General features: G+C 48.5%; 1 protein-coding gene across 5 annotated transcripts in view; it reads right to left on the minus strand.

The window, feature by feature from the left end:
* Positions 1-14,799, minus strand: part of SPTBN1 (spectrin beta, non-erythrocytic 1) — a 195,706-nt gene that overhangs the window by 109,066 nt on the left and 71,841 nt on the right. The window contains exon 1 of one of the 5 annotated variants that reach the window (XM_029231556.1): positions 2,294-2,806. The exons of 3 other annotated variants lie outside the window; for them this stretch is intronic. In XM_029231556.1, coding sequence (XP_029087389.1) covers positions 2,294-2,402 — 109 coding nt within the window. In that variant the 5' untranslated portion in view covers positions 2,403-2,806. Of the gene's footprint in view, positions 1-2,293; positions 2,812-14,799 lie in introns of those variants that run through there. One more of the 5 variants, XM_029231557.1, reaches the window with a different exon arrangement.

Raw genomic sequence — 14,799 nt, forward strand, 5'->3', positions numbered from 1 at the left:
AGATTCAGAGGTGTCGTTTGCCAGTATTGGGTTGTAAGTACTAGGAAGGATTAAAAAGAGAAAAAAGGCAGCTTAGTAGGCATGTACGAAATTAAATCAGCAGACAGAATCTATATGTTATCAAAGATGTGATGACTGGAAGCACTACAAATACTAAACAGTAAGTAACAAATACCAGACGGGGGTCGGGGGTAGGTGGGGATGGGAAAAGGTTTTATCAAAAATATTCCTCAAGTTTTTAAAAATGCAATCAATTCCATGTGTAACTAAGGATGATGCCAACTGTTTGTAATTCTCCTGGGATCCACCATACTTGAGAGTTAATTCACCCTGGCTCAGTTCCCCAACACGGGTGGTTTTCTGTTATAGAAGAAATACCAACACTAAACTTGTGCAACTTCTAAACCGCAATATTTAGAAATAAGAAAGTTATCTGCAACTAAATTAGGGGACAAAGGTCATTCAAAAGAATCACCACACAAAATGTGGAGCTCACCCCTTTTGAAGGAATTTCCTTGGGAAACACGAGGTAAAATATCAAAGGCACGCGGTGATTTTTTTTAATTTAAATTTTACTTTTCCAGAGAGGACAGTTTAAGACATTTCCTGTGTGTAAGCTCCACCCTCCTCAGTGAGCAGTTTTACAACCGTCCTCAAACCTTTCAGAGTAACAGCCTTTTGTTATGGGTGGGCCTGTGGGCACACTGCTCCCCACACCTTCTGGTATTTTCTCCTTGGTTTTCATTTCTTCTGAGACTACAGGAGGGGGCTGACTGGACCTCAGTAATAGGTTTTCAGATCAAGGATCCTCCTTGGTGCTTTCTCCTTGGCAGTATGATACAATGAAGTGAGGAGCCTGGGTCATTTGAAGAAGAGGTGCATTCTGAATTCTCAGAACCTCAAACCTCAAACTGTGGGCCTTTGACCACACACCCAGAAGATAATGGACACACCCCACTCCTCTATTTAACATCTTCAAGTCCCCACCCCGCCACCAGCTCTGGCCCCTGCTAAGTTTTCCAAAAAAGCAAATTCTACCTTCGAAGAGCTCAAGAGGGATGAAGCAAAGACACACAACCATTCCCTAGAGAGAATGGAGCTTCCTCTTAGCTAACTGCCCGAGGAATGCAGCACAGCCTAGCAAATGTTTAAAATCATGTCCTGTTCTGCCTCTTGTTTTCCAGAAAAGTGTCATTACTGTCAACTATTTCACAAGACAAATAAACCTGTGAATGAAATATAGCCTCCCCGTCTCCCCAGTGAAAACATTCTAAGACTGAGCTGCTTCCTTCCTTCCTCCTCCTCCTCCCAGGATCCACATTTGCGGCACCAATAAGAGTTAAAATAAGAAACATACACCGTCTGCAAAGGCTACTTTTTCACAGCACTAGAATCATTCCCAGCCTATTACCGATTCCAGGGGCTTCCTAACGGAAGGAGTTCTGTTTTCAGTTACAAATCCTTTTTCATGTATAAGCTCCAAGACACCACCGGCCAGGCTTGCTGGCTGGGCAGGGACAGCCAAGGGAAGGGGGCTGCAGGGGCCACTTCGGCCGCAGGCTGCAGGCCCATCACCCCACACACTGCTCTCCATAAAAATATTAGATTCGTTCAACTGTTTGAGATTAATACAGACTCCAAGAAACCTGTAATTGATCCAACTAATCTAACCCAATAGCACTGGAATGACAATAACTGGTTTTCATTATAAATTACATAGCTCACTAAATTGATGGCAAGGCTCTATCCCAACACAATACATCAAAAAGGTTAAAACTAAGCTTCAGAATCAAAACTGTAATTTACCCAAGGCTTAGGAACAAAAAGACCACTCCCTCCTTCCCTTTGCTATTGTTCTACAGGGTGTCCAGCAGTGCACTTTACACCTTTAGGCTTCCCAGAGGTAAAAGGCTGGGTGCTGGGAGAGGGAGGTGACCCGGAATCAAATACTTGCATACTAATAGGTCTATTATCATTGATCTACTAAAATGCAAAGACAGCTAAAAAGAGAGAAATTGTGTGTGCAGTGGGCAGCAGATACCTGACAACCAAGAGAGCCCAAGGGAAACTGGAGATAGAGACTCCAAATGGTGGCTTTTCTGGAGTGAAGAGTGAGAAACTGTCTCCTTTAAGTAGTGAATGGGGTGCTCGCAGCCAACCAGAGGCTTTGGGGCCGGGCGCGCGGCCGCCGGTCTTCATTAGGGTCACGTACCATATGGCACAAACAAACCCTCAGAACCACTGGAGGCAGCACGGCCCCCGGGCAGGCCCGGCCTTTGAGACGGGAGTTTACCTTGTAGCTGCTTGAATCTCCCTTCCAGCTGGTTGTAGTTGTAAGGCACCTGCCCCGTGTAAGCCGGCGACAGCGGCCCGGAGATGCTAGCCGTCCTCTGCAATTCCATTATGCCCAGCGTAACGCCCCGGCGGGCTGCACGGTGGAAATCCCGCTCCAGCCCCCTCCTACCCCCATCCAACACGCAGCAGCTTCCGCAACGCTTGGCTCCCGGCCCCGGCTAAAAGGGCTGGACCTTAGGCAAGCCCCATCCCGGTGTGAAAGTCCAGCAGGCAGATCTGATAGGAAGTTGGCCGCAGAAGAGTCCACCTTAGCCCGGCCACTCACGTATCTAATTCCTTGTGGTTTTCCTTCCTTTTGTGGCCCTTGGCTCTAGGCTTGAAATAAATTACCGAGGAGGGGCGGGAGGGCGGAGGGAGGGAGGCGCAAGTCCTACTTAAAATTTTTTAAAAATATGGCCAATCCTAAACACGCCTCGGTCGCCGAGCCCGGGAGCTCGCGGGCACAGCGCACACACCTCCTCCCGGCTGCCCTTGGCGGCCGCCGGTTTGTAATTTAATCAGGAGCCACTCGCCGTGCGCTGGGCGGTGATGTCACCTGATTAGCATAACTGCATTGTAGAGGAAACGCAGGCTGTACCACAAGGGGCGCGGGGGAGGTCGGCCGGCCGCGGCCCCCACCCACCGGCCGCCGCGGGGCCGCCGACCCCCGGGTCGGGCCCAGGACGCGCCTGCCGCGGTGGTACCTTCCCAAACAAAGCTGCTGGAATTACAATCTTTTGTTGAGAGCCTCACGTAACGGAAAAGTCTCCGATTACTATCTCATGAAAAGGAGGCGGCCCGGTAGGGTAAGGCGCCCCGCAGGTCCCCGGCCGGGGCGGCTCCTCCACTATTTAGCTTCAGGAGCTCACGCAGCCATGCGGGCCGCGCACCTGGGCGCTCAGCGTCCTCACCGCACGGGCACCGACCACGCGGAGGCGGCCCGGCCGTGCCAGCGGGTCAAAGTAAAAGTCCCCCTGGGCGTTGGGCAAGGCCACAGCGAGGGGGGCGGGGGGGAGCGTGTAAGTTCAGGCTCACGTAAGGATATTCTCAGCCGACCTGCAGCTGCCAGTACGAGACGTTAAGCGGAGGTTTTCCGGGATAACACCGGCCCTATAACAGTAACTCAATGCAAGCTTTACGGGAGCACCGACTTGCAAGGCATTGTGGGAGAAAGGTACACAGGTAAACACCTCCAGGATCCCTGACCTGGATGACTTCAGGAACCAATGAGGAGATAAAAGAAATCACCCTGAAATCCTACTGTGATTTGTAAAACAAAGCCTTTAAACTTATGAGTTCTTCAAAAATTTAAAACTCTCCTCCCTAACTTCTCCCACCAGTCTCAACCAAAAACAAAATCCTCTACATAGACAATAACAGTGATCAAAATGTGTTCTTGGGAAATAACTGACCCTAGTTACCCATCCATCCCCTTTCTCAGTAACTACAGGCAGACAACAAATTACAAATTTAGCGTTTCAAGTGTGTAGCCTTGCAGCCATACTCACTGAAGAAGGTAATTTCATTCCTAAGGGATTCCAATCTGCCCTGAAGAGATGGGCCTCCACCACAGGTTTACTTTAGTCCCCAGGGCACTTGTAATTCAAGCAACTGCATCCTGTTCAGGGCTAAAGTTAAAACAAACTCAGAGTCTAGCTAACTGCTCAACTCGGAACAACCCCATTCCTTCCATCCACACCGCTGGGTTTTTAATGCATCCAGTGTCAACCTTGAGCTTTCTAAAGCCAGGCCCAGGATTCGAAGATATTTCTCCACATCCAAGATGTAGTAAAGCACTTTCTAAAGCCCCTCTACTGCAATTCAAAACACGGACAGCAAGGTGGCAAAATGCAGGGTCTTGGAAGAAGCACTTGACTAGGATTCCCAAGACCTGGGTTTCTAGTCCTGGCCAAGCCTCTTAATCACTCACGACCTTAGAAGAAACCCCGGATTCTTTCTAAACCTCTGCTGTCAGACAGGGATAACTCATGCCTACCTACAAGATTACTGAGGGGATGATGTGAAAATGCCCTAAAAATGGTCATACTATTCAAAATTAGAAGTATGTTTTGCAAAATACACCTCTTCTTGATTTTTCCCCCACGTATCACATCAAGGCTACAAAGAGGAGAATGGAGAATTTTCTCATTTGAGATCTTTTTAACGGGCCCCTCTTCACTATTAAATATACTGGTGATATGGTAAGTCTCTAAGTGTCTAGCTATGGGCACACAAAATGAGACTGCAAAGTGCTTGACAATTTACAACACATTTTTAATCTTTAAGCCACTGAGTGAACAGAGTATGAGTCACCACTCTTAGTCTCCCTCTCAGTTCCCTCTGGTACAGGGAAGTAGGTAAAATAAGCTTTCTAATTCACCAGGTTACATGCAATGTGATGGAGGGAGAGGCTGGGGCTCGTGTGGCCACGTTGGATACTCAAGAGCACACTTAGAACAAGCCAGGTGAAGTGGACACATGTAAATATTAGAAAGAAAGGTTTTGAGGCTAGGAAAGGGTTTAATAACCCCACAGGGGCAGGGGGTGAGACGTGGGAATGCTGTGTTGTGATGGGGCCAGGGAAGAAGAGGACCCAACCCTAATGGCTCACGTGACCACCTCCACCTCAGCAGCGGGAGGAGGTAAAGGACGGCCAGAGCGCTCATGCTTTATTCCACGCAGTATTTCCTGGATGCCAACTGTACGCAGGGCACACTGCCTGGTGTTTTGGAGGAGTCAAAGATGACTGGGAGAGATGGTAGCCAAAGGAGATGGGACAGATACGCCAATAGTCCAAAACCAGAACAGAGTGAGGAGTAGGTAGGGGAGCTGCACAGGAAGGCAGGAAGAACCACCCCAGGAGGGAGTGGCATTTGACCAGACCTTGAAGCACAGGTAGACTATCAACAGTCTGGGATGAGGGGGAAGCTCTTCTCCTCGTTGGGGGAAAGTAGCCCAAATAAAGGCACCAACTGGACTGTCGGGAGAACAGCACCAGCGGGTGCTACCGTTTGACTGAAACGTAAGGAACTAGGGTCGGGCGGGAGGAAAGCCAAGAGAGGCAGGCTTGGAACCACTGGAGATTTTAGAGCCAGAGGAGGACGGGTTCTGGGTTGGGCTCTAGGGACGATTAATCTGGCAGTGGTAGATTAGAATGGGTTGAAAGGAGAGAGACATTAAAGGCAGCAAGGTGGTCACTGCAGTTGTCCAGGTCAAAGGGCTAGTCAGGGTACGGCAATAGGAGCAGAAAGGAATGGGATGATGCAAGAGTTAATCCATAGGACTTTGGTAACCAATTCAAGTCCTGTGGGACTTCAAAGTCTTTGGGAGGTTCAAAGGCTAGGGGTGAGCTTCAGACTCTGGGGTTTTTAGAGCCGGCTGTAGGGTACAGGGGGGGAATGAACATTTTCTTCCAGACAGGCTGCAACTCCACAGGGTGACATGTCCAGAAGCAGTCAGGGACGTGGAAACAGAGCTCAAGGCTGAAGATACAGCCCGTGCACAGACTGAGAGTTGAGACTGCAGTGGGCTGAAGCCTAGGAAGGGATGTAGGAGGCAAGCGGCCGAGCAGAGAGCCCTGGGGAAGGCCAGCATCTGGGAGGAAGGAGAAACAACAGTGGAGACACCAAGGGATTCATAGAATGAAAGTTCAAGAGAGGGGAGAGATAGTCAAGGAGGGAAGGTGGTAGCCGGATGGCAGCACGTGCTGCAGAAAGAACAGGGAACAGAGAACAATCAGAGAACAGGTGATCCAGTGTGTGAATTAGGAGGTCACGGGGATAATACAAGCTCAAGTGAGATCACAGGGAGTTGGAGAATGAGAAAACAGAAGATGGAGGACAAGAAGGTAGAGGTGGTGAAGGCCAGATGAGGGAAGGGAGCTACAGGACCAGGGAAGGGTTCTTGGGGCGGGCCGAGCCGGCATGTCCTCCGCGCACAGGCTTCAGCCCCGAGGTGGCACGGGCAGGAAAAGGCCGGTGGGCAATGGCTCACCGGTGTGGCTGGCACAGGCAGCCTCAGCCAAGAGGAGGCCCACTAACCTTCAGAGGCAGGCGGGCAAGGACAGAGACGTGCTGAGGAGGAAAGGAGGAATTTAAAGGAGCTTGCCCAGCTCTAACTCAATAAAGCAAGAGGCCAGGGGTCCGAGTCAGTTTTATTTCTAGTGATCTGAGAAAGAGAATCCTGAAGACACCTATGACAGAAACACGCAGCGTGTGAACGGGAACATTAATGTGGGGGGCGGGGCTCAGAATGCTCAACACTCAAGCTTCCCCCAGAAACAGACCCTGCCATGTCGGATATCAACACACGTGGCCAACCCTGCTAAGTGGCTGTGCTTGCCTTCAAGCTGCATCAAGATTCCAAGGCGTGAGAATTCCCTGGCAATCCAGTGGGCAGGACTTGGTGCTCTCACTAACAAGGGCGCCGGGTTCAATCCCTGAAGCCCAAGTAACATGTATCTGCTATCTTTGTGATGCCAGAAAGGTAAAGCCAGGTTGCTATGGTTATCTGTAGACAGCACAAATCAGAAGTGCTGTGGTGTGGTGGAAAGACTCAAGACCACAGTCAGGTTCTCAGGCTCACCCCAACTCCTGAGGGCCACCAAGGAGCTAAGTAACTGCACAGGTGCCTTACCTCCCTGGGCCTTGCAATCCTCCCCCACAAATCAAACAGGTTGGAATTTATGGTCATAAAAACTCCTTCTGGTTCTAAATGTATGAGTGATTTGAGTTCATCTCCACATAAACTGAATGGCCACAATACCAACATCACATTATTACAGCACCCTGTAGCTTTCATATACATTTTCTCAAGTGAGGTAGGTATTGTGTCCATTTTGCAGACAAGGCAACAGAGGTTCAGAGAGATACAGTGTCTTGCCCAGGGCCGCATAGCTGCTGCGGCAGAGACACACCTGGACGGCAGACCTACCGGTCTAGCGATGTTTCTCCTACGTACTCAGAGTATACTATCAGCTTACTAATGGTGTCTACGCTTTTCAGAAAAACCCTAAGACTCGATAAATGGTATCAAGGTAAACCTAAAACCCAAGCAAGCCTCCACACGAACCTAGACAACACTGAGTTTGGGTCAGGATCAGGCACGTTCTCTGCTGGTTCACACAGAAGTTGCTACGTGGAGGGTTCCCTTGTTGTGAATGGGTTTTGTCTGGTCTTGTCTTATTCCTTTTGTCATACTTGGTGGACCTGTAACTAAGATTCTGTATGATTTAGCATGTAGCACGTGAAGGGGAACACTAAGGGAGTGAGATTAAACCTCTGTTTGTTCCAAGAGGCTTTATGTAGTCTGGGAGGTCAAAAGAAAAAAAGATTGCTTTTCCTGCATTACAGCAAGCTTGAAAGGGTAAACCGTGGGGTGTTCATTTCCTGAACATCTGAACATTAGCAAGACTGAAATGTCTGGGAGAGGATGGCCAAAATGCTAAGATGCGATGGGATTTGTACACATTCAAGGACTTGACAAGCCAACCCAAAGAGCTGGGAAGGAAGTGGTAGGAACAGGGAGTGAAACAACAAGGTTTCACATACAAACTATCTTGCCAAATTCTCTGCCGCTTTCTACTGCTGTTTCCACATCTGCCTTTCGTGTTCATCGTGGTCAAATCCCTTGACAGTTGGACGACCACAGCCAATTTCTCCTGAGCCTTTCTTTATAGGAAACCAAAATACTACTACTAAAATAATCCTCTTCCACCCATGTGGCCAAATAGACAAGCGGGCTCCAAACCATACTGCTGCGTTCATGCTCCCTGCAGCTGAAACTTATACTATCTTTCTGTCTCGTCTCCCCAGTTTTCCTTGTCTTCCCTCTCTGGCCCACCCATTCCCTCCTCCAGGAGCCTCCTGCCCACCTCCCCCAGTCTTGAACCTTAACTGTGATCATTCTCCTTCTACTTCTACTATACATAACGCCTGGAGAGCCTCCCACCCGATAACTGCCTAGTTACTGCTGGCCTTACTCCCCAAAGCCTGCCTCAGGATGCATCTTCTCTTCGAACCCATCCCTTTTTCAATGGAAACGGCCCCACTTACCAGAAAACCCAACCAACCAGCCAAGCATACAACCACGAAATCCAGCCAAAACCAGAGAACAAGAAATTCCCTGAAACCTCCTTTTCCCACCCCAAAGAACAATTTTCACAATGTCCCACTGGCAGACACATCTGTGACACTGGCATTTCTGTGCCTGCCAAGCTCTCCAGAATGTCTCCGTTCTCAGGGCCTACGGCCTGGGTGGCTGGAAGCAGTCGGCAGCACTTCCCCTCCCCTCACAACCCACAGGACTCCTAGATCAGGGATGAGACCACCCCCATATTTTCCCCTAGAGCACTGCCCACTGAGTGTCTGGGTCAGGGTTTGGAAATGCAAAGCTAGAGGAGGAAAGGTGGTTACAAAACAGACTTGGAATCTAGGAAGCTGGCTCTGCCACTTTCTAGAAAACTTTGTGATTCTGAGCCTGAAACACTGGCCCAGTAATGTGACCAACCTCAAAGATTTTTTCTATAATTGACTTAAATGTTTAGAAAGATCTTAGCACCATCATAGCAGCTATGATTACTAGTCTTTAAACTTCTCGTAGACGAAATCTCAAAAACGAATTCTGCCCCACCTCTTCCCCAAGGAGGCTACCAGTTGGAGGGTGTTATAGGTTCCACGTGGAACCACTGTCCTCAGGCTGGGAGCCCCTTTGGATTTTGGGACAAGGACAGTTCGGAATAGCAAGACCAGTCCTCCACCTGGGAAGTACTCACAAACCCCATTCCCTCTCTGTAACTCACCCCATTATGCACTGGGAAAGGCAAATTCAAAATCGTATTTTATAGTCATAAAAGTAGTAATATCTCAGAGATAGCAAGAACACAATACTCACTATGAAACAAGTTATAAAAGGCCTATGTTTTTAGAGAGGCCAATGTTTGTTTGAGGTGGGGCTATCAGATTTGATACTTTGGGACTCAGAGTAAGTAGAACAAAGATTAAAGGGAAGGCTAAAGGTATTTTCCATCCACAATTGCTATCTCTGTGCCTTGGAGGATATGGATGGATGGATGGTTGGACAAATGGATCTCTCTCTCTTTACACACACACACACACACACACACACACACACACACACACACACTCACCCCTACCACAAAATCATATAGTTTTATGGCTGAAATACGGGGGCAAATCTAATTTTTATTCATATCCTTTTCCTGTTTCTTGTTCCACTGGTCACAGCAGAACTGAATACAAAACACTGACATCTCTGCTGAGAAGGAGAAAAAATGGCAAGTTACACTCACTAACAAGCACCCAAGGTCCCGGGGGAAGGAAGGAATGCAGTTTATTGAATCTTCTACCCCAGCCAAACCTTATCCTGCATTCTTATCTCATCTGTTATCTGCACATGCAAAGCTTCCCCGCAGAGGCAAAAGAAATGCTCCAGTCCAGAGGCCCCACCTTTGGCAAACAGGTGTTGCTATGCCTGTGAATATATAACACCAGCCACAGCCAAGACTGGGCTCCTCCACACAGGTAGAATGGTTCAAAGGGAAGAACATCTGAGGAATGCAGTTGGGGCCAGGTCTGCTCTTGCCCAGGAGTTTTGATTCTGCTCCCCACCTCCAACTTGGAGGGAAAAGGCTGACACACACAGGTATTCAGAGCCATCGGGCCAGCGTTTTACAAAGGGGCAGATGGAACAGTGACAAGACGCTGTTTCCTGGTAGCACGGCTCGTGGGAAAGACATGGGAAAAGAGGAAATACAAATCTATTCTTTGTGAAAATAGGCCTTTGGACCCTGCCCACAGGTATCCACACCCAGGTTATCTTTTCCAGGGGCTTAACACAGACTGGCTGTAATGAGAAAGGGTGAAAAGAGCCAGGCTGAACAGGTACCTGGAGAGGAAAGGAAGAAAAGGGAGTGAGGGATGCAAACCTCATCATCAAGACACAGGCCCCACTGCTCCTGGTTTGCACAGAGCAAAAGCCAACCCACCCAACAAGTTCTCAGCCCTACCGTGTTCTCAGCTCAGGCCATCTGAGGGACCCACAGCGTCATAAGAGGTGATTTCTTCTCTGCAGGCACTTTCGGCCCAGAGGAGGAAACAGGACACACAAACGCACACAGGCATGTACACACAAATGCAAAGATGTGGTAACGCATGACAAGTGAGGTTAGTGAGAGCTGGTGTGAGTACCACTCTGAATGGATCAACAACAGCATTCTTCTCCTTGGCTGAGAAAAAAACAGAGCAGAGTGGGGTTCCTTCCACCCGGATGCTCTCTGTTGCCATACCATCCTATCTGCAATTTTAATGCGGCTTCTCACCAAATCCCTGACAACACGTGCCATGCTAACATGAGTGTGTAGCTTACTGCACTTATTAATTGCGCGTGGGGGACGTGATTTCTCACTCTGAAAAACAGGCCCCGATTACCCAGCTGCAGGGCCATGGAACAGTGCACGCAGCCCCGGCATGTAAAAGCGTGAAATATTTTAAGGGTGCAGTCATTTCTTCATCCTCTGCACCTGAGCCTCTGCTGATCCCTCAATGATATAGCACAGCCTCCTTCCCACAGGGCTTGGCCAGGCAGCCACTCGTTGGGTACAGGCCCTGAATAATTCATGGTCAGCCCAGTCACTCAGGAGCGCCGAGGCCCGCCAGCTGCCATTAACTGGGAGACAGCCTCCAGGCTTACAGTAGGAGAATGAAATACTATCAACGGCCTCAGAGACCTTCTTTACAGAACCTGACAATCCTTCCCCGTTTTCTTTTTCTCCCTATTTGAAACCAGGTACTTTCCCACCAGATCAAAGTGTGAATGACTTTTACTCTAAGAAGGACAGGTCCCAAGTACAGATGGGGAGGGGAGAAAGTGACGTCCTCAAGTGAGCAGTTGGTCAGGATGTCAGTCCCCCACTCAGCATGCTGAGACGACGCAGGTGAAGGGCCAGACACTGTGCCTGACGCCAGACACATGCTCAATAAATGTCAGTCCTCGTCCCCTCCTCCTTCCTGTCTCTCTGCCCCAGCCAAACTGATCCCCACCACCTGTCTCGGGCTTTCTCATCTCCACACCTCTGCTCGTGAAGCTCCCCTCTCCTCTCCCTCTCCGGCTAGAGTCCACCCATCCTTCAAGCCCAGCTCAAAACTTCCCTCCTCAAGGAAGGCTTCCCAGATTATCCCAGCTGGAATGATTGCTCCTTTTCAGAAACCCTATACCCATACTGTCAGCCCCGCATCGTCTGGCACCTTTTGTGTGCTGCCTTGGAGTACTGCTTATCTCTTCTTGGGCACCAGTCTTATCTACCTAATTAAAATAATGGAGAATGCACCCCTTACAGACTCAAGAGAAGTGAAAAGTGGACTCCAGTCTCAGCTTCTGACACTGACTGGCCTTGCTGACCCAGAGCCCGGCCCTTGGCTTCTCAAAATGCTCTCCCTAAAAACGAAGAGATCTAAAATAGAAAACCTCCAGGGTCCTCTGGATATAATGCTCTTGGAAATACATCATGATCTGTTTTAGGGCAGATGCAAGTCTTACATAACCTTCACTCCACACCTAGCCCAGTATCCTCTAAGTAGAAACTGTCAGAACTGTTCAAAAGCGACTTAGGCATTTCAGAAGCCTGCACACTGAACAGAAGCCTGAACAGAGCAAGGGCTCTGTGAGGTAGCTGACACCATATGGTAAACCGCAGGGCCTGTTCCACCTTATGTAACACCCCCCACCAATACCTTAATCCTTCACAAGGAGATGAGAGCTAGAACTCTGAACACGTGTCAAGAAGATCCTTTTAAAACTTCACCCACCTGAGCCAGCCATCTCATTTACAGAGAAAGAGAATGAAGCACAGAGCGGCATGCCCACAGACACAGAGTAAGTTACTGCACACCAGCAGTCAGAAAGCAGGCCTTCTGAATTCCTGCTGCCTCTTTCATTTCCAGGGAAAACCTGAAGGTATCGCGGGCTGAGGACAAAGGCAGTGGCATGCATTTCTTGAGCCCTTCGGTCAGTGAAGCGGGCCCAGGGCTTGAAATCAGAGAAAGGGCATCCTCATCCCCTCTCCCGCCTCCCTTCCAGGATCCAACACCAAGTTGGAGCCGACAGGCTTGTACTAAGTGGCAGATGACCCATATCTTTCTGTGTGTTCTCTGACATCCAACTTGTACCAGCTGAGAGACAAGGAGGCCCCAGACTGTGGTACTGGCCCCTTTGATCTCACCCTCCCAGCCCAGCAGAGACCCAAACACACAGTCAGCCCCAAACAAACTGAATCCCAAGGTCTGTTGTTCAAACACCCCCTTTCTCTTGGTTTTCTTCACTGGATTTTTCTCTATTATTCTTTTTTTTGGCTGCATTGTGTCTTCGTTGCTGTGCACGGGCTTCTCATTGCAGTGGCTTCACTTGTTGCAGAGCACGGGCTCTAGGTGTGTGGGCTTCAGTAGCTGCAGCACGTGGGCTCAGTAGTTGCGGCGCACAGGCTCAATAGCTGTGGCTCACGGGCTCTAGAGCGCAGGCTCAGTAGTCATGGTGCATGGGCTTAGTTGCTCCGCAGCATGTGGGATCTTCCCCAGACCAGGGATCGAACCTGTGTCCCCTGCATTGGCAGACAGATTCTTAACCACTGTGCCACCAGGGCAGTCCTCTATTATTCTTATGATGTTCAGAGGGAATAGTTTACTCAGGAGGCACACATCTGATGTATGAATCTATTCATTATAACTAGCACTTTAACGACAGGTAAAGAATGAAGTGAGAGGGCTTCCCTGGTGGCGCAGTGGTTGAGAGTCTGCCTGACGATGCAGGGGACACGGGTTCGTGCCCCGGTCCGGGGAGATCCCACATGCCGCGGAGCGGCTGGGCCCATGAGCCATGGCCGCTGAGCCTGCGCTCCACAACGGGAGAGGCCACAACAGTGAGAGGCCCGTGTTCCGCAAAAAAAAAAAAAAGAATGGAGAGAAGAGAGAGACTAAGCGCTTTTCTAAAACTTGCCATGCTCACCTATAACCACCTCTCCACTCACCTTTTTATTACCATTTCTATCACCCTTTTAAATTACCATCCACCAGGAAAACCACGAATTGTGACCACGATGGTAGCTTTTTCCTCTACATCTTATCTTAATAACAATAAAAGTTTCAGTAAAGGATGGGGAGAAATTGGAACCCTTGTGCACCGTTGGTGGGAATGTAAAATGGTAAAGCTGCTGTGAAAAACAGTATGATGGTTTCTCAAAGAATTAAAAATAGAATTACATATGATCCAGCAACCCCAGTTCTGGGCTTATCCAAAAGAACTGAAAGCAGAACCTCAGAGACATATTTGCACACCCATGTTCACTGCAGCATTATTCACAAGAGCCAAGAGGTGGAAGTAATCCTAATGTCTACGAATGAATGAATGGATAAAGAAAATGTGGTACACACATACAATGGGATACTATTCAGCCTTAAAAAAGAAGGAAATCCTGTCACATGCTTCAAGATGGATGAACCTTGAGGACATTCTGCTAAGTCATTATGAGGACATGATGAAATAAGCCGGTCATAAAATGACGGGTACTGTATGATTCCACTTACGCGAGGTATCTAGTAGTCAAACTCAAGGAAACAGAAAGTAGAATGGAGGTTGCCAGGAGCTGGGGGAGGGGGAATTGGGGAGTTGTTGTTTAATGGGTATTGAGCTTCAGTTTTGCAAGATGAAAAAGTTCTAGAGATTTGCTACGTAACAATGTCGATATAGTTAACACTATTGAACTGTACACTTAAAAATGGTTAACATGGTAAATTTTATGTTATGTGTTTTTTTACCACAATTAAAAATAAAGTTAAATGGAATTTAAAAGCTTTGGTACTGACTCTGTGGGAATCCACTACTGGGTATGGGAAGAAAAGCTGATCTTAGGCCATGTTATGCATCTATGACTCCAAACTCAAACAAGACATTCTCAAATGCTATCAACCAACACACTGATCCCTCCAAGTCCTCTCTTCAACTCTTAAGGGAAACAAAAAACTGTATTGGAATCCTGCCAACTCTCATTTTTACAACAAAAGTTCAAATAAAGTACTTATTGACTCCAAATTGCCTCCAAGCCTCGCGTCTGTGTACAGAGTGCTGTAGAGTAACCTCCATGTACTGCAGTTACCCCTAGGGTCAGGCCTTCTGATCTCTGCAAGTCCACCCTTCATGAAATTGTTCAAAAACTGTTTCTTCAGTCAGCCTCTTTGAGACTCAATCCCCAAAACACAAATCTGTAGTAGTAGTTTTTGGTCGTTTAGGAAGAGTCAGTAGCAACACATCATAGTGAAGCAGGCATGCACACATCTATACAATTTGGATGCGGATGTGGTGTGTGCGTCCACGAGCAGGCGCACATGTGCACAGGATCACGTTGGCCGATATTAACAGAGGAGTTTTCTGTACTCCTAAGGTTCTGTGATACTGCAT

The sequence above is a fragment of the Monodon monoceros genome, unplaced genomic scaffold (assembly GCF_005190385.1).
Source record: "Monodon monoceros isolate NGI ecotype Baffin Bay Population unplaced genomic scaffold, NGI_Narwhal_1 Super_Scaffold_19, whole genome shotgun sequence".
NCBI classification, from domain to species: Eukaryota; Metazoa; Chordata; class Mammalia; order Artiodactyla; family Monodontidae; genus Monodon; species Monodon monoceros.